This window comes from Pygocentrus nattereri, chromosome 18, assembly GCF_015220715.1.
Source record: "Pygocentrus nattereri isolate fPygNat1 chromosome 18, fPygNat1.pri, whole genome shotgun sequence".
In the NCBI taxonomy this organism is placed as follows: Eukaryota; Metazoa; Chordata; class Actinopteri; order Characiformes; family Serrasalmidae; genus Pygocentrus; species Pygocentrus nattereri.
The window spans coordinates 37795961-37823782 of NC_051228.1; the positions used below are offsets into that span (position 1 = coordinate 37795961).

Below are 27822 nucleotides of genomic sequence, written 5' to 3' on the forward strand. Positions count from 1 at the left end.
GCATCACATAAGGTTCATAATCTTTGTTGCCAAACTGAAATGCTCGAAATCTTGCTCAGTTTATATTCAAAAGCAACCCTTCACCACTGACGGACAGTTTTAAATGTACCTGTGGTCTGAGGTCTTGAGCTCTGCTCTGCCATAGTACTTCAGCTCTCCAGGGCTCCAGGGGTGCTGATCATCTTCGCTTACTGGAAGTCCTACTACATTCAGCTCCATCTCTTCAGCTGGATAATCACACACACGTGCACCACCTGCGTCAAACTCCATGTGAAAGAGCACTGAACTCGAACAGTTTAAAACTAAACAGCAAGCCCACCGGTTCGATCAAAGTTCCACTTCCTCCTCTTCCACAGCACACGGTCAGTCCAGGCAGGCGTCCGGCACTTCTCGCTGGTGTCATAGTCATCAGAGAAGAGGTCATATTTGTAAGTGGGAGCGAAGTCCAGCTTGCCTTCAATGAAGCCCCTGAACACCTGCAAGCAAGAGAGAAAAGAGTTCAGAGGCTTTAGCTCGGTTCATTCATTCATTCATGATTCTTTCATTCATTGATCGTAAAGAAACGTCATGACAAAAAACTACATAGCAATGTAAGGTAATGGGGGCAGTCGAGGGCTGGAGGTCAGGGAACCAGCCTCGTGACCGGAAGGTCACTGGTTCGATCCCCAGAGCCGACAGTCCATGACTGAGGTGTCCAAGACACCTAACCCCCAACTGCTCCCCGGGCGCTGCGGATTGGGCTGCCCACCGCTCCCGGCAAGTGTGCTCACTGCCCCCTAGTGTGTGTGTATTCACTAGTGTGTATGTGGTGTTTCACTTCACAGATGGGTTAAATGCGAAGGTGAAATTTCTCCATTGTGGGACTAATAAGGGTCAGTTAAACTTAAAGCAGTGATTACCATGCCTGCATTCTTCTGTTCCACAAGCTGGTCCCCAGCGATGAGGGCATCCCAGTTCTGCTGCCTGATCAGCTCTTTTACCTCCTCGTTGGGTATGTTGATCCGGTAGTTGAAGTCTCCGCACCAGAACACATAATCATGGGAGTACAGCAGACGACCCTGGGCATGAGAAGATAAAACAAACCGAGGAGGGGAAATTTTCAAACACGAATCACTGACTACAGAGCAGAATAAGGTTAATAATAAATTATTTTATATAGATTCTTTCTGAGCCACTAGACAGCATGATGTAGTATAAAAGCATATTTATGTCACATTACACTGAATTACTCTTTATAATACTTTCACTAATTTATACTTCATTCCAGAATATTTGCTGCCATAGTTACCATAGGGAATGAGAGTCTGCGGGTAATCTCGGCATAGTCGTCATTTCGCTCCTTGACCTGTGACTGTCCAGCAGCGAAGTGTGAGCACACGAAACAGATACTGGTGGTGTGAAAGAGCATACGAATAGCCACGCCCCCTTTGTTCCCCGTGGCTCCACCCATGCCAGTCTTGACAGTGTCTACAGCGACATCCCTGTTGAAAAAGGCAAATAATGCTTCGTACTAAACGTCATTATTCATCTGCAACAATAAGGTAAACTAAAGCAAATCCTAAAAATCCAGATACAGCGCGATTCAAAGAGATTCATCTGATTCCAAACTATGTTTTTACATCCGTGAGGCGCCGAGGAACCAATCACAATCCAACTGAACGAGGGAGTCATAGAGTTTCTGACCGGCTCCTTCAGTCTGAGAGGAGATGAGACCCCTGAGCAGAACGTTCTGCGTCCTCCACGTCAATCAGAGTGAATCCGTCAGAACTGAGCGGCGGGATTTTCATCAGCAGTGAAGCTCCAGCAGCTCAGAGCGTTCGACGCTGGTTCCACAATCAATCCAGTATGGGATGAATTTGACTATGGGGATGATGTCGTCTGTACAGCTGGAGGAGGTTCATAATGAGCACTTGTAAAATTACATAAACTTTATGCTCATTTAACCCATTGTTCTGTATTTAGATGTGAAATAAATTTTGAAATCGGATGAATCTTTTCGAATCGCCCTGTATTTACCTATATTATCATACAAAAGGGCTTTGCTAAAAAGGTTGCAAGTGCCGTATCACATTAACATTGCAGCTCTAAAATATTATTAGTACTAACAAAAATGTATTTTCTAAAAGGTGGGCCAATTTGTCGTTGTACTGGGGAGAAACAGAAGCCACATGCAGACAACCTGCATTTTAATGTTCATTTAGTGAAATGTACAGATATTTTTCAAAGATGCCTTTCGACTGACATTTTTTAGCAGACACATGACAAAAGCCTACATCATTACAGGCTGGACAGACGACATCACAGCTACAATCTCCATACGGGCCACGCATGGTTTGGGCAGTGGACTGGAGGTCAGGGAACCAGCCTTGTGTCCAGAAGGTCGCCAGTCTGATCTCCTGAACCGACAGTACATGTCTGAGGTGTTCTTGAGCAAAACAGCCAACCCCCCAACTGCTCCCCGGGCACCATGGATAGGGCTGCTGGCTGCTCCGGGCAAGTGTGCTCACTGCCCCCTAGTGTGTGTGTTCACTGGTGTGTATGTGGGGTTTCACTGCACGGACGGGTTTGATTGCGGAGGTGAAATTTTCCCGTTGTGGGACTCATAAGTGTCACTTAATTTTAATCTACAAACTAAACTCTTCCTGGGCATTTTGGACTTCACAGGACCCTCCTATTACAAACATCTGGATTTCCGCTACACTCATGACTACGCTCAATGGCTTTTTCTAAACCACTTATCTTTCTGGGCCGCAGGGGGAGCTGGAGCCTATCCCAGCAGTCACTGGGCAGAAGGCAGGCTACACCGTGGACAGGTCAACAGTCCATCACAGGCAGACAGACAGACATACACATCCACACATCCACACACACACACTCACACATAGAGGCAATTTAGCGCCTGACTCCATGTCTTTGGACTGTGGGAGGACTACACACACCACATAGTGAGAAATGTTCATAAATAATTGATTTCATCTTCCTTGAGCACCAGGACTTGATAAAATTGTGGTATGGAGATGTATACACCACACACACACACACACACACACACACACACACACACACACACACACACACACGTCTTTCACATGCACCCTGTACATTAACCTACATTAGTAAAATGATTAACACAAGTAACGAATAGGTGTAGCAGTGCATGCAGCGTACACGTGTACCTGATGAAAGGAGCATGCTGGGGCCGAATGAAGACGAAGAGGCAGACCCCCACCAGCTGCTCTGAGGCAAGCAGTACATACTTATGGTCCCGTGAGATGTTCTTCTGCAGCTCTGCTGCCCACAGCTTCTGATTAGTGGTGCTGTACGTGAAGAGAAGGGCATATTTGGTTTCTCTTAAATGGTATGCTTGACGACGACACCGATAATCACCCTACTATCAGGTTTCTACTAAACACCGTGTCAAGTTTCACAGGAGGATGCTGTGGCTGAAGGGCTAAACAGGTCTCCTTTATTTTAAAAGGGGCTTAAAAATGAAGCCATTGTGTGTGGGTGTGTGCGTTTTCCTTGCCTTGCACTGACTATGTTGCCAGCATTCAGCTCCACCATTTCCTCAAAGCCGATGGCAAAGATATCCGGGGGATGGACTTTGCTGTCTATGAGGCAAAGGGATCACAGTCAGATATGCGTACAGTACACTGGACACCTGTGACCGTGCATAGCTAACCAATACACAAAGAAACAAGCGCGTTTGACAGAGTCGCTCACCCTGAAACTCGGGGTGGCCAGCTATCTTGGGAGCGTCCAGCAGCCAGTCATTGAGGGTCTGGTTCCTGAAAGCGATGCTGCGGAACTGTTTGCCCCCATTCACGTTCCACGTGCCCACACACACACGGATCTTTTTAGGCCTGGTGTACTTGTGATGGCTCTGACACATTCCCAGCAACACTCTAGGAGATGCTGGAAAAACGTGCATCACAACCATGGAGAAAGAATCAAACTCTCACAGTATGAAGAACACCGCAAATATTTCCAATGACACAACATGAAAGAGGAAATATGGCCACTAAACAGATGCTTCTGAATGAAAGGAACGGCGAGGCATATGATGTAGCGTTAAATACATTTCTAAAAGCTGAAATATACATGAAAAGGTCATTCGAGTAGGTCTGTGTCCAGTGACTGTTAAACGAATTACCATGGTAACAGCCCCCAGTGAAGGTAAAGAAAAATAAATGTTGTTTATTCATTATTTAATGCGTCGAGTCTTAGCTTTTGTGAAATAAGGCCAATTTAAGCAGCTACAGTTTGTGTAACACTGCATTGTTCTTTATTACTACAACCCCATTTCCAAAAAAAGTTGGGACGCTGTGCAAAATGTACGTAAAAACAAAATGCAATGACGTGCAAATCATGTAACCCCTTGAAAATACTACAAAGACAACACATCCGATGTTGAAACTGAGAAATGTTATTTATTTTTTACTTTTTTGAGAAAAATCCGTTTCAAAATTCAACGTGTCGTCTTTGTAGTATTTTAATTTAAAAATCTGGTTTAGTTGATTCGACCATCACTGCGTTCTAACTGTATTTACATTCTGCACAGCGTCCCAACTTGTCTGGAAATGGGGTTGAACATTAATTACACTGTCAGGACCAAATTAAAGATGACAGTAAAGCCACAGCTTTAATGAACGGCGCTGCTACATTCTTTTATTCGAGGTTGAGCTTTAACTCTTGCACTTTGTTTGCTCCCTCATACGCTTCACTGTTAGGACCCGTCTCAAAATGAGTTTTATTAGTAGTAGAAGCCGCCATCTCTGGAAGTGAATCTACTGATTCTTCTGGATCAAAGACATAACTGGCCAACAGAAAGGATTCCTGATTACCGCTCCAGCGGCCCAGCAGTAAGCGGTGACCATAACCCTGCACTGTTTTCTAACTAGATGGATGGACGGACAGGCAGACAGATAGACAAATAGATGGACATACCGACGGACAGACAGACAGACATAGACGGACAGACGGCTGGATAGACAGACAGACACAGACAGATGGACAGACAGACAGACAGACAGACAGACAGATAGATAGATAGAGACAGACAGACAGACAGACGGACGGACAGACAGACAGACAGATAGACAGACAGACAGACGGACGGACAGACAGACAGACAGACAGACAGACAGACAGACAGACAGACAGACAGACAGACAGATAGAGATAGATAGATAGATGGACAGATAGATAGACAGATATATAGATAGATAGATAGATAGATAGATAGACAGAGACAGATAGATAGATAAATAGATAGACAGATAGATAGACAGATAGATAGACAGACAGATAGACAGACAGATAGAGATAGATAGATAGATGGACAGATAGATAGACAGATATATAGATAGATAGATAGACAGATAGATAGACAGAGACTGACAGACAGATAGATAGATAGATAGATAGATAGATAGATAGATAGATAGATAGATAGATAGATAGAGACTGACAGACAGATAGATAGATAGATAGACAGAGACTGACAGACAGATAGATAGATAGATAGATAGATAGATAGATAGATAGAGACAGACAGACAGACAGACAGACAGATAGACAGATAGACAGATAGACAGATAGATAGATAGAGACTGACAGACAGATAGATAGACAGATAGATAGATAGACAGATAAACAGATGGACTGATAGATAGATAGACAGATAGATAGATAGATAGATAGATAGATAGATAGATAGATAGAGACTGACAGACAGATAGATAGACAGATAAACAGATGGACTGATAGATAGATAGACAGATAGATAGACAGATAGATAGACAGATAGATAGATAATACTAATAATATTAATAATAATGTTAAATGTTAATAGCAACACTTCCTTGCCGCTGTTTCGAGACGGTTCCCAACTCTAGCGCATGCGCAGGAGCAGACAGCGATTAAAGCTTCATCTTGGTCAAATAAAAGTGGAACAACAACCCAATTCAAACATTTAATCACAGTTACTTCCCACATGTCCAGCCAAATAAGAGGATTCGGTTACAGGCAAAGGTTTTTTATTTGAGTAAAACTTTCACTGAAGGGATGAGAACAAAGAAAGGGTTGTAAAAATAAAGTAAACAGGCAATTAACCACACAAAAAGAAAACACACAGAAACAAATGAGGCCCGTTTAATGAGGCGTCATTAACATTTATGGCCGAGGTGCATATACTGTACCTGATTGTAAAATGGGCTCAGAGACTAACCATGTAAGCAGTAAAGAGAGAGAGAAAGAGAAGGAAAGAGGCAGCATGATTAGCAGTTAGCTGGCAAGGCAGATAACAGCATTAGCACAGAGTTTTCAGAGCTTATCTCACACTCAGGGCAGCTGAAGCAGGCAGATTAAAGTGCTAACGTGGGAAAACACCCTTTCATCCCTCTCTGCATGAGCGAATAAGTGTTCTATGACAAGCTCATCCTCCACCCTTTCATTCCGACTTTACTTAATACATTCCTAAACTTATCACTGGTACTGAAAAGGGCTGCACTGTATGCAATCATATACTAAAACACCCTTGATGTGATGCGGTTAAAGACTGGCTTACTTTATGTTTAACCAAACGATGTTTGCTGCCTCACGTGAATGTCTATATTCACCCAAAACAATAGCCACATGCAGCCTAATAATCCATTAATAATCCAACTAATAGCTCAATCTGGATAGAATTCGCCAAACTAAACGGGCTGTAAGAAGCTTTACAGACCGGCTGGACCAAAACAACATTAATACTGATCTGGACAAACTGACCAAACTGAGCTGAACCTGATATTGGGTCAGTTTTACGGCTCAGTCTGATTTGGTCCGACTCTGAAGATCAGACACGTCTGGCGAATGGTGTTGGGTTCATTTCTGGCTGATTCCAGGTTGTTCAGCTGTTCTTCTGTCACAGCTGTGACTGAAAAGCTGCTCAGTGGTGACGACAGTTTGGGAATTTAGTGTAAGGAGCTGGAGAACGAACTGCCGGCTGAGCAGCGAGTGGGCGGAGCTCGTTACTCTGACGTAGCAACAAGCTGCTCGTTAAGGAGCTCTAATTAGGAGGAAGGAGCTGAACATTAAAACATATTAAACGCCGCGTTCACGGCCAGTTTATTCATTTCTTACTGTATTTATTTAACTGCTGTATTAAAGCAGTAGAGCACTCGAGGAGGGAGTTATCACCAGTAACATCACGGCTGTGATTTGGTCGGCGTAGATCATCACAGCCGTGATGTTATTTCACGATAACAACACAACCTCTCGGGTTCTATTGCTTCAATATGAAAGGTTTCCTTCGTTGGTCAACAGTATTTAGAAATTGCTGGTTACATACCATACAGACTGCTGGTAGTGAGGAGGGCTCGAGCTTTATCGGCCAGATCACTGTTCAGAGTGCTGCCCAGCCTTAGAATATCAATAGCCTCCTGCTTAGAACTGTCGAAGAAATTGTTCTGGATGGTCCTGGTGACCGAACGTGCTCCATCTTTCAGCTTCCCCGCCTTCACAGCAACACGAGGACAAAAGCAGAAAAGAATAAAACACTTGATAAGCTCCTGTAACAGGTTTTCTAATACATTACACATCCATTATAAATATAAACATAATTAAAAAGATTTAAAAAAAAAACAAAAAAACACAAGGCAATACAATCACATTCATTTTTACACGTATTCAGTTTCCACCACAAAGCCGGCTATTTATTTGTGCTGATAGGCTGACGTGGCCTTAGGTTTAAGGCAGATCAAATGGGGTGGAAACAGACCTAACTACATCTGACAGTGTAGCCATTAGCGCTCTCTCTCTCTCTCTCTCTCTCTCTCTCTCTCTGCCTCTCCTCTACACATCAGATGGACAGGAAAGAAAGGACGACATAGAGACGAAGCGTATAAAGAGTCAAGCCACCGAGGCTGGCTTGTCAACTTACCACACAAGTAGAGAGGTGTCCAGAGGAAAGCAGAGGACAGCAGAGGACAACAGCACACATATACGAGTGTTACAGAGGTGTATAAGAACATAGTAAAGCTACAGTAAGAGCCTTTCGGTAATCCGGTCTTTGGAGTCTCCGAATCGCGGAGCATGAAACATGAAAGCTCTGCTCAGTTGCAAGCATGTCTTAAAACGGCCAATGTTTAGTGTGACTATCGGGTACCGTTTATTTTGAAAGTTACACTTTATTGATGAAGGCCAACACCAGTCAGCCCACATGGAAATCAGCTATGCCTGTCACAATCAATCAAATGAGCTTGGTTGAAAATGAATAAATCAACTTTATCAATTAAAATACATCCTTCTGATGAATGAACACAGATTATTTGGCAGTTGATGATATTAATATTTGACATTCTTTTACTGGTCTCTCTTCTAGTAAGAAATGAGGCCTGATGGATGTTTTGAGTGCATTTTCTTATCATTATAATTTATAAGACATTTATGAGGCATTCCAGCTCATCTTTTTCACAAACGGTATTTTGGAGCTTTTATACAGCTCGGCAGGATTTTCGTACAGTTCAATAAAGTCCATTTTTATTTTTTAAATCTTTATTTTAAACTCTGATTGCTTGGTTAATTGTCAAGTTATTCATATAATTGATAACGCCAGTCTTTATGAGCTGTTTATAATATAATAACGCAGGTCCCATGTTTTCTTCCTATGTTTGCTACACAGAGATGTGTACCTTCGCCTTGCCGTCCAGAGCACCTGTGCCAGCATAGATCTTGCTGACAGAGTCTCCGTTGACTGACCACATGGTACGGAACACCTCCTGAAATCGTGCCACCAGCTGGGGCTTCTCTGTAAGCCCCATGGCCTCTAGCTGTTGGGGCAGCATCTGAACAAAAGACAAGGGGGAAAAATTAACCAGCAGAATTATTTGATAATGAAAGCACATTAAATAACAAAATGGTGAGGATTGACTGCTTTTATGAAGCATCAAAAAAATTGACTGTATGTGAGTTAATGATTTAATGAACGTATGAAAGTTAATAAGTGAGTCAGTATGTGAGCGAATGAGTATGTGAGTGAGTTAGTGCGCGTCAGAGTAAATGAGTCAGTGAGTGAGCGAATGAGTATGTGAGTGAGTTAGTGCGCGTCAGAGTAAATGAGTCAGTGTGTGAGCGAATGAGTATGTGAGTGAGTTAGTGCGCGTCAGAGTGAATGAGTCAGTATGTGAGCGAATGAGTATGTAAGTGAGTTGGTGCGTGTCAGAGTGAATGAGTCAGTGAGTGAGCGAATGAGTATGTGAGTGAGTTAGTGCGCGTCAGAGTAAATGAGTCAGTGAGTGAGCGAATGAGTATGTGAGTGAGTTAGTGCGCGTCAGAGTAAATGAGTCAGTGTGTGAGCGAATGAGTATGTGAGTGAGTTAGTGCGCGACAGAGTAAATGAGTCAGTATGTGAGCGAATGAGTATGTAAGTGAGTTAGTGCGCGTCAGAGTAAATGAGTCAGTGTGTGAGCGAATGAGTATGTGAGTGAGTTAGTGCGCGTCAGAGTGAATGAGTCAGTGAGTGAGCGAATGAGTATGTGAGTGAGTTAGTGCGCGTCAGAGTAAATGAGTCAGTGAGTGAGCGAATGAGTATGTGAGTGAGTTAGTGCGCGACAGAGTAAATGAGTCAGTATGTGAGCGAATGAGTATGTAAGTGAGTTAGTGCGCGTCAGAGTAAATGAGTCAGTGTGTGAGCGAATGAGTATGTGAGTGAGTTAGTGCGCGTCAGAGTGAATGAGTCAGTGAGTGAGCGAATGAGTATGTGAGTGAGTTAGTGCGCGTCAGAGTAAATGAGTCAGTATGTGAGCGAATGAGTATGTAAGTGAGTTAGTGCGCGTCAGAGTAAATGAGTCAGTGTGTGAGCGAATGAGTATGTGAGTGAGTTAGTGCGCGTCAGAGTGAATGAGTCAGTATGTGAGCGAATGAGTATGTAAGTGAGTTGGTGCGTGTCAGAGTGAATGAGTCAGTGTGTGAGCGAATGAGTATGTGAGTGAGTTAGTGCGCGACAGAGTGAATGAGTCAGTGTGTGAGCGAATGAGTATGTGAGTGAGTTAGTGCGCGACAGAGTGAATGAGTCAGTGTGTGAGTGAATGAGTACGTGAGTGAGTTAGTGCGCGACAGAGTGAATGAGTCAGTGAGTGAGTGAATGAGTACGTGAGTGAGTTAGTGCAAGACAGAGTGAATGAGTACGTGAGTGAGTTAGTGCGCGTCAGAGTAAATGAGTCAGTGTGTGAGCGAATGAGTATGTAAGTGAGTTGGTGCGCGACAGAGTAAATGAGTCAGTGTGTGAGCGAATGAGTACGTGAGTGAGTTAGTGCGCGTCAGAGTGAATGAGTCAGTGTGTGAGCGAATGAGTACGTGAGTGAGTTAGTGCGCGACAGAGTAAATGAGTCAGTATGTGAGCGAATGAGTACGTGAGTGAGTTAGTGCGCGTCAGAGTGAATGAGTCAGTGTGTGAGCGAATGAGTACGTGAGTGAGTTAGTGCGCGACAGAGTAAATGAGTCAGTATGTGAGCGAATGAGTACGTGAGTGAGTTAGTGCGCGTCAGAGTGAATGAGTCAGTGTGTGAGCGAATGAGTACGTGAGTGAGTTAGTGCGCGACAGAGTAAATGAGTCAGTATGTGAGCGAATGAGTACGTAAGTGAGTTAGTGCGCGTCAGAGTGATTGAGTCAGTGTGTGAGCGAATGAGTACGTGAGTGAGTTGGTGCGCGTCAGAGTAAATGAGTCAGTGTGTGAGCGAATGAGTACGTGAGTGAGTTAGTGCGCGTCAGAGTAAATGAGTCAGTGTGTGAGCGAATGAGTACGTGAGTGAGTTAGTGCGCGTCAGAGTGAATGAGTCAGTGTGTGAGCGAATGAGTACGTGAGTGAGTTAGTGCGCGTCAGAGTAAATGAGTCAGTGTGTGAGCGAATGAGTACGTAAGTGAGTTAGTGCGCGACAGAGTAAATGAGTCAGTGTGTGAGCGAATGAGTACGTGAGTGAGTTAGTGCGCGTCAGAGTGAATGAGTCAGTGAGTGAGCGAATGAGTACGTGAGTGAGTTAGTGCGCGTCAGAGTAAATGAGTCAGTGTGTGAGCGAATGAGTACGTAAGTGAGTTAGTGCGCGACAGAGTAAATGAGTCAGTGTGTGAGCGAATGAGTACGTGAGTGAGTTAGTGCGCGACAGAGTGAATGAGTCAGTGTGTGAGCGAATGAGTACGTAAGTGAGTTAGTGCGCGTCAGAGTAAATGAGTCAGTGTGTGAGCGAATGAGTACGTGAGTGAGTTAGTGCGCGTCAGAGTAAATGAGTCAGTGTGTGAGCGAATGAGTACGTGAGTGAGTTAGTGCGCGTCAGAGTGAATGAGTCAGTGTGTGAGCGAATGAGTACGTGAGTGAGTTAGTGCGCGTCAGAGTGAATGAGTCAGTGTGTGAGCGAATGAGTACGTGAGTGAGTTAGTGCGCGTCAGAGTAAATGAGTCAGTGTGTGAGCGAATGAGTACGTAAGTGAGTTAGTGCGCGACAGAGTAAATGAGTCAGTGTGTGAGCGAATGAGTACGTAAGTGAGTTAGTGCGCGACAGAGTAAATGAGTCAGTGTGTGAGCGAATGAGTACGTGAGTGAGTTAGTGCGCGACAGAGTGAATGAGTCAGTGTGTGAGCGAATGAGTACGTAAGTGAGTTAGTGCGCGTCAGAGTAAATGAGTCAGTGTGTGAGCGAATGAGTATGTGAGTGAGTTAGTGCGCGTCAGAGTGAATGAGTCAGTGTGTGAGCGAATGAGTATGTGAGTGAGTTGGTGCGCGTCAGAGTGAATGAGTCAGTGTGTGAGCGAATGAGTATGTGAGTGAGTTAGTGCGCGTCAGAGTAAATGAGTCAGTGAGTGAGCGAATGAGTACGTGAGTGAGTTAGTGCGCGTCAGAGTAAATGAGTCAGTGAGTGAGCGAATGAGTATGTGAGTGAGTTAGTGCGCGACAGAGTGAATGAGTCAGTGAGTGAGCGAATGAGTATGTGAGTGAGTTAGTGCGCGACAGAGTGAATGAGTCAGTGAGTGAGTGAATGAGTACGTGAGTGAGTTAGTGCGCGTCAGAGTGAATGAGTCAGTGTGTGAGCGAATGAGTATGTGAGTGAGTTAGTGCGCGTCAGAGTGAATGAGTCAGTGTGTGAGCGAATGAGTATGTGAGTGAGTTAGTGCGCGTCAGAGTAAATGAGTCAGTATGTGAGCGAATGAGTATGTAAGTGAGTTAGTGCGCGTCAGAGTAAATGAGTCAGTGTGTGAGCGAATGAGTATGTGAGTGAGTTAGTGCGCGTCAGAGTGAATGAGTCAGTATGTGAGCGAATGAGTATGTAAGTGAGTTGGTGCGTGTCAGAGTGAATGAGTCAGTGTGTGAGCGAATGAGTATGTGAGTGAGTTAGTGCGCGACAGAGTGAATGAGTCAGTGTGTGAGCGAATGAGTATGTGAGTGAGTTAGTGCGCGACAGAGTGAATGAGTCAGTGTGTGAGTGAATGAGTACGTGAGTGAGTTAGTGCGCGACAGAGTGAATGAGTCAGTGAGTGAGTGAATGAGTACGTGAGTGAGTTAGTGCAAGACAGAGTGAATGAGTACGTGAGTGAGTTAGTGCGCGTCAGAGTAAATGAGTCAGTGTGTGAGCGAATGAGTATGTAAGTGAGTTAGTGCGCGACAGAGTAAATGAGTCAGTGTGTGAGCGAATGAGTACGTGAGTGAGTTAGTGCGCGTCAGAGTGAATGAGTCAGTGTGTGAGCGAATGAGTACGTGAGTGAGTTAGTGCGCGACAGAGTAAATGAGTCAGTATGTGAGCGAATGAGTACGTGAGTGAGTTAGTGCGCGTCAGAGTGAATGAGTCAGTGTGTGAGCGAATGAGTACGTGAGTGAGTTAGTGCGCGACAGAGTAAATGAGTCAGTATGTGAGCGAATGAGTACGTAAGTGAGTTAGTGCGCGTCAGAGTGATTGAGTCAGTGTGTGAGCGAATGAGTACGTGAGTGAGTTGGTGCGCGTCAGAGTAAATGAGTCAGTGTGTGAGCGAATGAGTACGTGAGTGAGTTAGTGCGCGTCAGAGTAAATGAGTCAGTGTGTGAGCGAATGAGTACGTGAGTGAGTTAGTGCGCGTCAGAGTGAATGAGTCAGTGTGTGAGCGAATGAGTATGTGAGTGAGTTGGTGCGCGTCAGAGTGAATGAGTCAGTGTGTGAGCGAATGAGTATGTGAGTGAGTTAGTGCGCGTCAGAGTAAATGAGTCAGTGAGTGAGCGAATGAGTACGTGAGTGAGTTAGTGCGCGTCAGAGTAAATGAGTCAGTGAGTGAGCGAATGAGTATGTGAGTGAGTTAGTGCGCGACAGAGTGAATGAGTCAGTGAGTGAGCGAATGAGTATGTGAGTGAGTTAGTGCGCGACAGAGTGAATGAGTCAGTGAGTGAGTGAATGAGTACGTGAGTGAGTTAGTGCGCGTCAGAGTGAATGAGTCAGTGTGTGAGCGAATGAGTATGTGAGTGAGTTAGTGCGCGTCAGAGTGAATGAGTCAGTGTGTGAGCGAATGAGTATGTGAGTGAGTTAGTGCGCGTCAGAGTAAATGAGTCAGTGAGTGAGCGAATGAGTACGTGAGTGAGTTAGTGCGCGTCAGAGTAAATGAGTCAGTGAGTGAGCGAATGAGTATGTGAGTGAGTTAGTGCGCGACAGAGTGAATGAGTCAGTGAGTGAGTGAATGAGTACGTGAGTGAGTTAGTGCGCGACAGAGTAAATGAGTCAGTATGTGAGTATGCAATTCAGTTAATGAATGATTAACCGTGCAAGTGAGCGTGTAAGTGAGTGAGTGAGTGAGTGAGTGAGTATGTGAGTAAGTTTGTGTGTGCGTGAATGAGCGAGTTATCGCGGATGTGAATAAGTGACTGTATGACTGAGTTAGTACGAGTCAGTGAATAACTGAGTTAGTATGTGAGTGAGTGAGTGAATGAGTGTGAGTGAGTTAGTGTGCAAAAGAGTGAATGAGTCAGTATGTGAGTGAGCATGTATTAACGAGTGAGTTACTACGTGAGTGAGTATGTAAGCATGCGAGTGAATGAGTGAGTTATTGTGCATGTGAATAAGTGAATGAGATAGAATATGAGTCAGTGAATAACTGAGTTAGTATGCCAGTGAATAAGTCGGTGAACGAGTATGTGAGCTGGTACGTTCAGGTCCAAGTAGTGCTCCTAAACACCGCACCTGAAAACAGTTCTACTAGTGTAAACGTTACATAAACAAACCTCAAGTGCAACGAAGGCTTGGACACTGTTTGTTCTGTCCAGGCAGTCTAGACAATTGACTCTAAGGGTTCCGGTCTGGCATCTGCAAGGAAAGAAACAGAAATTGCACTTTGCACAGCAGTTCATTAAGCTGCCAAGGAATGCTAAAATCACTGATTCCCACCAAGACCTCTTTTCAGACTAAACAGAATCTTTTCACAACCCAATTCAGGAAAATAATATAAATAATATGTGGCACTTTTAACTAATTCAGAGATTTCTATAAACCCACCTCTCAATTCCAGTCTCAGCAGAGTAATAGAAGAAGCCGCACTCGTCCAGAAACTTGCCGATCTGCGGTTTCAGTACTGTGGTCAGCTTCTCGGCCTTCCCTCCCTTTACCATCTGGTGGTAGTCGAAGTTCAACATCTTCACAGCGCTGACATGCTCAGAGGCCTTTAAATGACTCTGTGTGGTGCCAAAATGGAAATAAGTCACAATATGTACCCAAAATTGTGCTGCGTGCAATTACTGGTGCGCCTCTACAGTTGGAATAATATTTTAACGTCAATCAAAACGTACAGACAAAAGAAAGTATGGCGATTTATTTTTGGAAGATTAGAAGATAATATATGGAAAGTGGTCCGGGAAAAGCACCAACTAACCTGGAAAGCTTTGCTAAGCATGTGCTCTCCCTCCTTCATGCCCAGCAGGTTAATGATCACCTGTTTGCCATAGAGCCTCCGCAGAGCTGTGAAGTGCCTGCACAGGTGACATTACACAGGTAAGATAAGCTCATCCTTTATTAGTCCCACAGCGGGGAAATTCACTGTATTACAGCAGCAGAGTAATAGAAGTAAGACACTCAGTAGTAGAAACGGGAAACAGTATAAATAATAAAAATTAAAGTTAAATCTCTAGACTATTTACAACAAAATAAGAATAAGAAAAGAAAAAAAAAAAAGCATTGCATAAGATCACCAGGTGAGCTGGGGGTATCTGTAATGAAGCACTGGCATTTGAGTCAGAGCAGGTACATGCATGTCCCAATAGTGGAGAAATCCAGACGTACATTAAGAACAAAGTGCACACGACTGTGATTCTTTATCTTGGCCCTGGGGATCACATGGAGTCAAATTTATTAGGACAGAGAAAAGCCAAAGACGTAGTGCATGGGATCCCGAAGATAGAGCATGAAATTCTGTCAGAACTGACGTCATTTCACAAATTTCACGTCCTGGTTCTCACAACCCAACAGATTTGACCTTTTTACCTTCTCCCAGCTCTAGTGCATCCTTCCATTATTCTTCCTCAGTACTTTTATCACCTTAGCAGCTTCAAAATTGGGCTTGTTGGAATCACCCAATCATTAATAGATGAATTCAGTACCGTGGCATGAGAGATTCAATTAATTAATTAATTAAAATCATAGGTTTATTGAACCTCTCAGGCTACATTACTGGTTTATCTGCACATATGGACACCTTACTACATACTGAACTTACTGCATACCATATTGCACATCTTGCACATCTGGACACTCCAGATCTGGACACACTTTCAGTACCAACATCAGCACATATTTATTCAGTATTGTTATTATATGCTGTTACCTGCACCTCCTTGTGCGGTCATTGTTGCCCTGCCTTTTTATCTCTGATTATAGATCTTATTGCAGATTCTTTGGTATATCTGCATTTGTATATTATATATTTTGCCTGTAGACAGTTTATCTTGTATATATTCTTCTTCTGATATAGTATCAGCCTTATTATTATAACTGTCCTGTGTTGTGTGACGGATACTGGCTGCTAAATTTCCAGGTTTTATTCAGAACTTTGGGTAATGAAGGAATTCCAACAGAATTCCAACAGAATTTTGTTGGACTTGGGCAGAGGTGCTCAATCCTGGTTCTGGAGATCAACCACGCCGGAAAGCTCGGATCCAACATGCCTGGCTCATATAGTCGGCTGCCACTGAAGGGGTGTGCTACATTAGGGTTGAAGCTGAACTCTACAGGGCGGTTCATCTCCAGGACCATGACTGGGCACCCCTGGACTCAAAACTTAATGGTGTGGTTGAGGTCGGTTGGACTCGGACAGAAAGTTCTCAGGCTGTATTTAAATCCAGACCTAAATTTCAGGCTTGATTAAAGCTCCACCCTAGACATGGGACGTTTACGTGTTTCAGAGAAGCAAGGAAGGACGAGAAAATGAAATAAGGATGAGTGCACTGTGCATGAGCCTTCTTCTGACTTCATCATTGCTCATCTCAGCACTCCTGGGATCTGATCAGTGTCTCATACTAAAAGCAAGACTTGCGGTCATCTTGATTAAACTCACACTTAAAGAACCAGCTGGGTGAAAAACGTTATTATTGCTAGTAATGAATGAAAGTAAATAGCAATTAATTAGCATAATTATGCAAATGAAACCATGCTAAGGCTACATTTACACAACAGTCTCAAATCTGATTTTCTCAAAATTGAATTTTTTTTGTTTGGCTGTTCAGATCATCTTTTAAATGTGACCTGTATGCGTCATCAGTCTGAACAGATCAGCTCCTAAACCCTAAACTGACCCACATGGGCAAAAGAACAGAGCGTCATCCAGAGGTAAACAATCATGACTGCCAACAAACTCCAGTCGCTCCTGGAGGTTCGGCTTCATCTTCGCCAGCATCACAGGAGCATCATGAAGCTTCACTGACTTACAGCTGGGCTCATCACCCAGAATGTTTGAGCTCACCGTAAAAAAAGCCACGTTATTCGGCCGCGGTCACTTCTTTGGTTTCGTGTCCTCGGATTCTTTGAACTTTGCTTTCAGACTTAACTGTTCTTTGACGCCGCAGCCTCGTCCTCCTGCGGCCGCCTTCGGTCATGCCTTTGAACACGGAGAGTCTCTTCTAATGTTTTAGTATAGAAACATCATCCCAAATGTTTGAGGTCTCAGCAGCACGAACGTCGAGTTGGATTGACGGAAATTCTGATCTGCTCACATAAAGTCGCATTGCTGCATATCAGATAAAGTTTGGACTTCAGTACCGCACATGAAAGCGACTCAAACTGGAACTACAATGTCCGATTCGATGAGTTTAGCTGTTCACACTGAAACACAGAGGAAATATGAGGACAAAAGACTTTTACCTGCTGGGTGATCACAGCCTAAGTGTTGCTTACTAGGTTTTAGCCATGTTAACATGTTCTGTCAAGTTGTGTAGAATTTCATAAGCAGAATCCTACACTAGTATTAAAGGGATAAAGAGAGTGACTGGTCTGTGAACAGCAGGTACGGCTGCCCTTTAAAGATGCAATAGATAAATCACAGTCCAAAGCCAACCCCCTCCTCCTCCTTATGGGTGGAGATCCCCGAAGGAGGCTGTGCCCACGTCCGGTTTGACCTTGACAATACTATGATGTCAGCTATAGCAGCGGTCTGTCTGGTGAAGCTGAACAGAGCAGAATGTGTTGGCCAGATTTTGAATAAGCAGTTGTACTTGTACCATAAAGTAGTATCCTTTTCACAGCAGTGGCAGCATGTAATTCATCCGTGAGTTAGTGCTGCAAAAGGAACAGGCTGGGTCATGCACAGTTTGTCTACAATCTGGGCGAGGATTAATTGAAGGGTTGGCTATGTGAGCCCGCTCCATTGTGCGTGCTGGAGCAGGCAGCCTCTCTGTAATGCGGCAGTGTTACTGGAGTCCTGCCACAAGCAGCTGCACAGTAGCTGGCGCACCAGCAGGGAGCAGCACGTTTTAATTACCTCTCGAAAGCCGGCGCGTTGGCCTCAAAGCCTCGGGACAGCTTGACGCGGTGGGAGCCGACCTTTACATGCGGAAAGAGAGAGCAGAGAGAGAGGCATAGGTCACATGATGTGTTTAATATAGTGCCGTTAAAGACAGTAGAGTGGAGAGAGAAAGAAACAGACAGAGACAGATAAGCAGACAAAGAAAGAGAAAGGCTATCATAGGCCCGTCCCAATTACTACATAATTGAAATAATTTGAGCTGATGGCTTATGCAGATTAATTATGCTAATTGCAATTACTGCCCACAGTCATTAGCTTTCACAGTGACATGTTTATCATCATCATCGTTGACCGCTAGTCCAGGTGGGGTCGTGGTAGCAGTTGAGAGAGCAGAGAATCTCAGATGACCCTGTGCCCCGCAACTTCCTCCAGCTCATTCCCAGGGACCCCAAGCTGCTCCCGGGCCAACTTGGAGATATAATCCCTCCAGCGGGTCCTAGGACGACCCTGGGGTCTTGTCCCGGTAGGCCGTGCCTGGAACACCCCCACTGGGAGGCATCCAGGAGGCATCCGGATCAGATGCCCGAACCACCTCAGCTGGCTCCTCTCAATGCGGAGGAGTAGCGCTCTACTCCAAGCTCCTCCCGGATGATGGTGGGATGGTTTAATGACGTAGGTTTTCACTGGTTCTATGTTTTATGTCACTTTTGTGCCACCTCATCCTCTTCATCCTCACCATCATTTTAAAACCAAAAACAATCAAACAAAAAAGTTAGTGGCTACACGGTCACCAAGTAAATAAATGCTGTGCACCATTTTCTGTCCATTATTTAAATGTTTGGCAAACCAATCAATCAATCAATCAATCAATCAACAAAGCCTGTTCACCAGAGCCAGAGATTATAAAGGAGGAGACAAGAGGAGAGAAAAATGAATGGGAAGGCTCGTAATGCTCAACATGTCTTCTGTTTACGTGGAAAGTCGTGCCTTTCAATAAAAAGAGCCACTCAACTTGCTGGTTAAGCCGCAAGTGGAAATCCGCCCTCCTGTGTAGGCAGTAGAATCAGAGGAATAACGGTACTTGTGCATTATATAAGCCAAATGCTGCAAAATATTTGTCATTTCTCTCAGATTTTGCTGGTGAATTTAAAAGGTGTAATTTGTTATTCAGTGCCACAGAACGGGAAACTGTTTTTATATTGGCATAATTCAATAAGGAGGGTTTTCTCTCCTCCTTCAAAAGCAAATCCTCCCAAAAGAGAGCAGTGAACCTGGCCAGTTCCAAAATCCTAAACTGTTTTGTCCGAGGCCACTGAAAATAAAAACAGCGGACTTTGAGAATAAAGTGGTAATATTCAGAGGAAAAAGTTGTACGGTATGATATTTCGAAAGTAAAGTCGTAATACATTAAGAAAAAAAGTCGATTTACTTCGAGAAAAAATTTGTAGAAGTTGGTGGAGCTGCACTTTCATATCGATTCCCCCTTAAAGAAACACTCAGCCTCCCCGTCTCTCCTGCTCATCAGCACCATCCTGGTATCAGTATAAGAACCAGAGCAGGGAACTGTTTATCTAGAATAAAGAGCCGGACGGACTCGGAGGAAACGGCGTTCATCTAGAATAAAGAGCCCGACGGACTCGGAGGAAACAGCGTTCATCTAGAATAAAGAGCCGGACGGGCTCGGAGGACACAGCGTTCATCTAGAATAAAGAGCCGGACGGGCTCGGAGGACACGGCGTTCATCTAGAATAAAGAGCCGGACGGGCTCGGAGGACACGGCGTTCATCTAGAATAAAGAGCCGGACGGGCTCGGAGGACACGGCGTTCATCTAGAATAAAGAGCCGGACGGACTCGGAGGAAACAGCGTTCATCTAGAATAAAGAGCCGGACGGGCTCGGAGGACACGGCGTTCATCTAGAATAAAGAGCCGGACGGGCTCGGAGGACACGGCGTTCATCTAGAATAAAGAGCCGGACGGGCTCGGAGGACACGGCGTTCATCTAGAATAAAGAGCCGGACGGGCTCGGAGGACACGGCGTTCATCTAGAATAAAGAGCCGGACGGGCTCGGAGGACACGGCGTTCATCTAGAATAAAGAGCCGGACGGGCTCGGAGGACACGGCGTTCATCTAGAATAAAGAGCCGGACGGGCTCGGAGGACACGGCGTTCATCTAGAATAAAGAGCCGGACGGACTCGGAGGACACGGCGTTCATCTAGAATAAAGAGCCGGACGGACTCGGAGGAAACGGCGTTCATCTAGAATAAAGAGCCGGACGGACTCGGAGGACACGGCGTTCATCTAGAATAAAGAGCCGGACGGACTCGGAGGAAACGGCGTTCATCTAGAATAAAGAGCCGGACGGACTCGGAGGAAACGGCGTTCATCTAGAATAAAGAGCCGGACGGACTCGGAGGACACGGCGTTTATCTAGAATAAAGAGCCGGACGGACTCGGAGGAAACGGCGTTTATCTAGAATAAAGAGCCGGACAGGCTCGGAGGAAACGGCGTTTATCTAGAATAAAGAGCCGGACGGACTCGGAGGAAACCGCGTTTATCTAGAATAAAGAGGCGGACGGACTCGGAGGAAACCGTCTGTCTGTGTTGTTGACGGAGAACCTCAAGCAGGGTGGTCTACACGGCTATTGGGGGCTTCATCTCCCCCCATTCAAAGAGGGCATGAAGTTTCACAGACAGTGAGGATGAAGATCAACTTTGCTCATCTTTAAATGAGGCTGACTTCCCATATTTGACAGCTTTCATCCTAAATGCCGCAGCTTATACAGGCGCCAGAATGCACAGCGTGTTTCTGCAACACCATTTGAGATGGAACGGAAAATCAACTTCAGCTCCCACAGGTTCAACAGGATCCTGGACAACTTTACTTTAAAGTTGTTATGTTTGCTCTGCACACATCAGTTGAGACAGTTCCTCAAACTGTGGACAATACTGAGCAGGTTCTACACTAAACCAGGTTTAGATGATACTCAAATCTGAGGGACTCAAGTCAAGCGACCAGTCGTGAGGGGGCATTCTGCCAAAATTTGGAGTTGCAGCCTGCTAATGGGGGCATTCGTGGGCTGGAGGTCAGGGAATTGGGCCTGTGACGGGAAGGTCGCCGGTTCGATCCCCAGAGCCGACAGTACGTGACTGAGGTGTTCTTGAGCAAGACACCTAACCCCCAACTGCTGCCCGGGCGCTGTGGATAGGGCTGCCCACCGCTCCGGGCAAGTGTGCTCACTGCCCCCTAGGGTGTATTTGGTGTTTCACTTCATTTCACCTCCGTTAAACACGGAGATTAAATTTCTCCACTGTGGGACTAACAAGGGTCAATGTTAGCTAAGCTAATGCTTGCTTGGTTAGCAGGGTAAACATGCTAAACCAGAACGTGGTTCGAGTTCAAATGACACAGGTTTAATTAAAGATTCGTATCACAGCATAAAGGTGAGTGACTGGTGTTGGAGTAATGGCCATCATCGAACGTGCTCGGTGTGTAGCTGTTAGCCTGTTAGTTGTCGCTGAGCCACTGTCGTGCGTTGTTTTTCCTCAGTATATTCTGCTCCTGATTTAGTGGCACACAAAAAGAAACAGTGAGCCCACAACAAAACAGAAAAGAACAGCATAGTATGGTCGCGAGAACCATTTGATCCAGGCTCATGTCTGTGTGGTGTTTATGTGTAGAACTGGTCGTGTGGTTGGTGAAGCTCAGAGAACCTGCTGATGTGGTTGGTGAAGCTCAGAGAACCTGCTGATGTGGTTGGTGAAGCTCAGAGAACCTGCTGATGTGGTTGGTGAAGCTCAGAGAACCTGCTGATGTGGTTGGTGAAGCTCAGAGAACCTGCTGATGTGGTTGGTGAAGCTCAGAGAACCTGCTGATGTGGTTGGTGAAGCTCAGAGAACCTGATGATGTGGTTGGTGAAGCTCAGAGAACCTGCTGATGTGGTTGGTGAAGCTCAGTGAACCTGCTGATGTGGTTGGTGAAGCTCAGTGAACCTGCTGATGTGGTTGGTGAAGCTCAGTGAACCTGCTGATGTGGTTGGTGAAGCTCAGTGAACCTGCTGATGTGGTTGTTTCTCCTCTGGTTTTATTTTAAGCTCATTTCATTTAATCGTCTATTCAGAGGGTCCTAACTTCATGTAGTAGGTATTTATTTACAGTGATGGTTAAAGCTCTGTAGCGGTAAGTTACAGCGTTCCTTAATCCGAGTAGATATTCATAATAGATCAACGTTAGAACCTGAACTCAACTTCCTATTCGCCAGCTTCATGTTAGAATTTTCCCGTTCCACCTTAAGTGCTGCAGCTTCAGGGAGCAGACAGTGACTGCTGGACCATTTAAGGTGGAACGGGAAAACTCGACCAAGAAGCTGGTGAATAGGAAGCCATTCAGCTCCGTCCTGCTTACTGTGTTTAGGGGGTTTATTGTATTTCTGTATTAATATCAGAAGCGATTCACTCACTGATGGATTTGCTGATGTGTCTGATTTTGTTTCTCGCACTAAACTCGGTTTTTAACATCAGGTGCAGACTGAATACTTTCCTGCTGGACCGGCCGGCTAATGATCACGGTCAGTTATTACAGTAATAAAAGCTACCGAGGGCAGCGGTGCAGCCCGGATTAATCTGAGCCTGAGGATTATAACTAAACAGACGTGGTGTAAATGGGTGGAGTAGCAAGGAAGTCGTGGCGGATTTGATCCTGAGACTCTTCGTCTCTCAGTACAAGTGGATCTGCTCACAAGTGGATCTTGACCTCTCCAGCATACGTGCAGACGTATCCTCTCATACAGGGAATAACAGTCAATGCGGCATCTAGATATGTATATCTATGTGCTCACTTTTGCCTCCTTCCTCTTAGGAGTGTAAACAAAGGTACTTAAAGCTAGTGCAAAAAAAACAGGCCAGCTATCAGACAGTCTATACCAAAGCAATCAAATGTGAATTCATGATTCAGTCTAAAGACATGAGGTCACTAAGATCACTGTGTTGTAGTCCATTTTACATGCAAAACTGGAATAGGGCCTTGAAGAAGCTTAAGCTTTTGGCTAAATGTGAATGTGTTTATTTCCCTTTTCTAAAGAGCTGCAGCTGGTTCACTAGTCGAGAATCACTTCTGCAAAGTCAACCAAAACAAGGAAAAAAAAAAACTCTCCAAGCCTCAATTACTGTTTTCGGTCTTTACCTATTTTGTAAACCGAACCCCTGTCATAATGTCAACATTCAAAACTACTGCCAGTAGGAACAAATGAAAGCAAATGCTTATGAAGAACAATAAAAACGGTTACACTATCACTGCAGCTCAGCTGCTGAAAGCTGCTACAGTCAGCCTTAATCTAGTTCTGGAGTAATCTGTTGTAGTTACTGTGGTAACTGTGCGCTGAGCGGTCTACGCCTGGTCTGGAAGAGGAAGGAGGGAGTGAGCGAGCTAGAGCCAGTGAGAGAGTATGACAGAGAGGCTGGTCACGACACAGTCAGCTCACATCCTGCCGCACCCTGCCTCGCCACGCTCGCTGTTTCCGACGTGCCACTGCAAACATCTTAATTGCACACTTTCTCTGAGCAAACAGAACAATTAAACGGTGATCGTCATTTTTCCAGGACGCTCTTACTTAATGAATATTTATGTGTGTCGACACTGCTTTTCTCCAGTCGACTGCCAGCTTCAGTGGCAGAGACGGGGCATTAAGTAGAGGCCTGCAAAGCTTCTGTGTACCAAAGTCCTGCAGCAGGCGTTTCTCAGACACACCCAAGTCCCTCTGTCTCTGCAGGTTACGGCCATCAATATTTAACACTGTTTCAGTCGCTACGTTCAGAGCATCTCGGGTTACTCCCAGTTTCTTGGTGAAACATATCAGAAGCTTCAACCTGTGTGTGTATATACATACATACATACATACATACATACATACATACGGGACCACCACGTCAGTGTTACTGCAGTGCTGAGAATGATCCACCACCCAAATTGTACCTGCTCTGTGTGTGTGTGTGTGTGTGTGTGTGTATACACCAATCAGGCATAACATCATGACCACCTCCTTGTTTCTGCGCTCATTGTCCAGTTTATCAGCTCCACTTACTGTATAGCTGCACTCTGTAGTTCTACAGTTACAGACTGTAGTCCATCTGTTTCTCTGATACTCTGTTACCCTGTTCTTCAGTGGTCAGGACCCCCATGGACCCTCACAGAGCAGGTACTATTTGGGTGGTGGGTCATTCTCAGCACTGCAGTAACACTGACGTGGTGGTGGTGTGTTAGTGTGTGTTGTGCTGGTCTGAGTGGATCAGACACAGCAGTGCTGCTGGAGTTTTTAAACACCTCTGTCGCTGCTAGACTGAGAATAGTCCACCAACCAAAAATATCCAGCCAACAGCGTCCTGTGGGCAGTGTCCAGTGACCACTGATGAAGGACTAGAGGATGACCAGCACAAACCGTGCAGCAGCAGATGAGCTGTCGTCTCTGACTTTACATCTACAAGGTGGACCGACAAGGTAAGAGTGTCTAATAGAGTGGACAGTGAGTGGACACAGTGTTTAAAAACGCCAGAAGAACTATTGTGTCTGATCCAGTACACAACAACACCACCACCGTGTTACTACAGTGCTGAGAATGACCCACCACCCAAATATTACCTGCTCTGTGAGGGTCCTTGGGGGTCCTGACCACTGAAGAACAGGGTAACAGAGTATCAGAGAAACAGATGGACTACAGTCTGTAACTGTAGAACTACAGAGTGCAGCTATAAAGTAAGTGGAGCTGATTAAGATTAAGTGACCCTTATTAGTCCCATAACGGGGAAATTTCACCTCCACAGTTAAAGCATCCATACAGTGAAACACCACATACACACTAGTGAATAGACACACACACACTAGGGGGCAGTGAGCACACTTGCCCGGAGCGGTGGGCAGCCCTAACCGCAGCACCCGGGGAGCAGTTGGGGGTTAGGTGTCTTGCTCAAGGACACCTCAGTCACGTGCTGTCGGCTCTGGGGATCGAACCGGCGACCTTCTGGTCACAGGGCTGGTTCCCTGACCTCCAGCCCACGACTGATAAAATGAACAATAAGTGTAGAAACAAGGAGGTGGCCTGATCAGCGTGTATGTGTGTATATTATATATACACACATTTTTGTGTAATTAACTGAAGATGTATAAACTTAATGTGTATCATTTCTCAAAAAGGGTCCTTTATTCCAACAACAAGCTCCTTGTGGCCCGGTGCAAAAAAACCCTCAAAGGAAAATTCCAACAATTCTCTCGGAAAAAAAAACATTTTTCCCCAAAATTTTAGGTTTTTTTTTTTTTTGTGTGTGATGCATGATTCCAAAGTGCAATAACGACCTCCCCTAAAGTCCCACAGATCATAACACGAGACAGCAAAATTACTAATTACTCTAATATTCTGCTAATACTCAAGTTTAACCCAAACACCTTTCATTAAGACGTAATGCTAAAGAATAAAATGTGTAGTCTTACTCTTCGAGAGCTACTTAACTGCTTGGTGTTGTCGTGCATCACTACACATCATCGCTTTCCACGTTCCTCCTTCCCTGAACCAACAGCAGGCTGGGTTTACATTAAAATATTAAATATATTAAAATATTTACTCAGAATTTGCACAACAACCCAAGTATGTTGACGCCGCTGAACCGTGTAGTTGTGGTAGCCTATGGGAGGTCGTAGACCACATCGTCTCCAAATCTATACCACATCGTTATAAGCACACCAACATGGTTTTAATACTCAGAAATGCAACGTTGGAGTTTTCCTTTAAGAATCAGCAGCATAAGGAAGAGATTCCCTAACCAGCTCCCGACACAAAAGGCATATGTAAAGCCACAACCTTTGTACAATGTCAGTGGAAAGAAATTTCACCAACTTTTTCGTGAATATGCCACATTTGTCTTCGATTTTAAGAGAGGGTTAGCAGTCCAGGACTGAGTACCATCTTCCCAAATGACGCCAAGACAATTTACCAGCATTCCCTCATCACCGCTGACATTGCACAAGTCCTTCAGAGCTTTAAAAAGGAAGACCATCCACCCATTCCACTGAATTTAAGACTCAAGCCTTCCAAATACCAGGTGTGGCTTGACGTCCTTCCTGTGCGTGCCTGAGTGGCGGGTTTGATTCAGATGCAACAAAATTCCCTGGACAGAATTCTTGCGACAAAATGAACAAACGTGGTCATTTGCATTTGCTAGGTTAGTTGACGTGGTCATTTATGAGCCCCTTTAATGGTTTACCTAGAGGTCCCACTTCCAACAAACTGCAAAGATGTTTTAACAGAACCATGCAAATGTTCTTCAAGCTTACCTGTATGCCTGGCTGCTCCCAGAACAGAGGTATCGATCCACGAATTTGAATAAAGGACGACACTTTGTCGTCAAGGAAAATGACCTGCGGGCACAAACACGGCAGAAGGAAATATATACGTTCACTTTTCATTGCACATTAACCAAGAATAGCACACAGCTCTTCCTGTCTTAGCACTGGCGAGGTCATCAATCATCAACGTTCACTTCCAGCCCAATCTAACTCAGCGTGATACGTCTTAATCTGCAGGGTATATTTGTTTCTCCATCTGAATTTACGTGCCCAAACCTTAAGGCAAATTATTCCATAACTGCATGAAATAAATGTCCGTTTTTATTTTATTTACTTATTTAGTAAAAGCTCCTCAAATGAGCAGAACGTGTGTTTCATGATCTCCACACGTCACTATATGCTCACAATTTACTGCTGAAAGCCAAAAATCTGCGCCGCTCTTTGTGTTGTTTTCTAAAAGTGATGTTTCCAGAGCAGATCACTGAAGAGACGGCGTCTGTTTATAGTTTAGAGCCCAGATTTGGGGAAAAACGGGTCGACTTTCAGTAGAAAAACAAAGTTCAGCTTCTTTTATTATAAGGGTTTAAAATGACATCACCGTCTATTAGACTGGAGAGAAGAGCTACAGCCTCACACGACGCCCAGCTTCTGAATGGAGCTGATGGAATATGAACGTTATGAAGAACACGGCCGAGTGCGGTTTGGGACCACCGGTGGTCCCGAAGAGCTGAAGAGGTTAAATGCTGCCTCAACAATTAAACAAGTCCATGACGACAAAATTAAGACGGCTCACCTGCTCCGTTTCCACAAAGTTAGCCACCTGGCCGTCATCGTTTGTGCCTCGGACGTTGAAGCGTGTGCCTGCCCGCTCTGAGCTGAGGCGGGAGATGACACAGGCCTTGGCCTGCTTGTGGCCAGCGTAGATAGTCCGAATCTCCACTCCACCACACATCAGCCTCAGCAGCCAGTCGTCACAGTTCACCCCATAGTGCTTCAGGTGCAGGTGCAGAGACTGATTCCTGATTCAAACCAACACGGTACACAATGACATGCAGACATATTAACGGCAGGTGTGTGTTTTGAGGGATTAACTGAGATCAGCAATTTCATTTAAGGGCAGTAAAAAATATTCAAAAGGCACGGAGAGAAATTCTCTTTGTCCTTTCTGGGTGGGTAAGACAGCCCTCCATCTCTCCAGTCACTCATAGTGATGTAATAACACTGGCAGTTAGTGTTCTCCTCCAAGCGTGTTGAGCTATTCAAGGAAGTTGCATTAGCAGCACTTTAAAAAAGTTGTGGTCGTCCGAAAAGATGCAACGGCCGGCTTTGGCCGACTTAGACACCATGTGGTACTCCTGTCCCTCCCAGCTTAGTGGCATCATCTGATCTAGCTATTGGGTTGCAGTCATCAACAACTTAATTGCAGACATAAAAGCTCAATGTAAGTGGAAACCTTTAAACACAAAATACTGTATCGCTCTGAGACAAAACACACTGTTAGAAATGAAGGTTCTGTGCAGGTGCATTTCTCGTTCATCAAGGTACAAATGGTG

At 44.9% G+C, this 27822-nt stretch overlaps 1 protein-coding gene across 12 annotated transcripts in view; it reads right to left on the reverse strand.

The window, feature by feature from the left end:
* Positions 1–27822, reverse strand: part of synj1 (synaptojanin 1) — a 45928-nt gene that overhangs the window by 13857 nt on the left and 4249 nt on the right. For 8 of the 12 annotated variants that reach the window (XM_017717095.2, XM_037547404.1, XM_037547401.1 and 5 more), the window contains exons 5-20: positions 27063–27288; positions 26258–26341; positions 17952–18013; positions 14856–14952; positions 14483–14658; positions 14212–14293; positions 8676–8828; positions 7334–7499; positions 6201–6224; positions 3724–3915; positions 3527–3611; positions 3177–3317; positions 1289–1481; positions 900–1058; positions 320–476; positions 110–227 (exon numbers count right to left, since the gene is read on the reverse strand). In XM_017717095.2, the coding sequence (XP_017572584.1) occupies positions 110–227; positions 320–476; positions 900–1058; positions 1289–1481; positions 3177–3317; positions 3527–3611; positions 3724–3915; positions 6201–6224; positions 7334–7499; positions 8676–8828; positions 14212–14293; positions 14483–14658; positions 14856–14952; positions 17952–18013; positions 26258–26341; positions 27063–27288 (2115 nt within the window). The remainder of the gene's footprint in view (positions 1–109; positions 228–319; positions 477–899; positions 1059–1288; positions 1482–3176; positions 3318–3526; positions 3612–3723; positions 3916–6200; positions 6225–7333; positions 7500–8675; positions 8829–14211; positions 14294–14482; positions 14659–14855; positions 14953–17951; positions 18014–26257; positions 26342–27062; positions 27289–27822) is intronic. The other 4 variants (XM_037547402.1, XM_037547398.1, XM_037547403.1 and 1 more) reach the window with 2 other exon arrangements.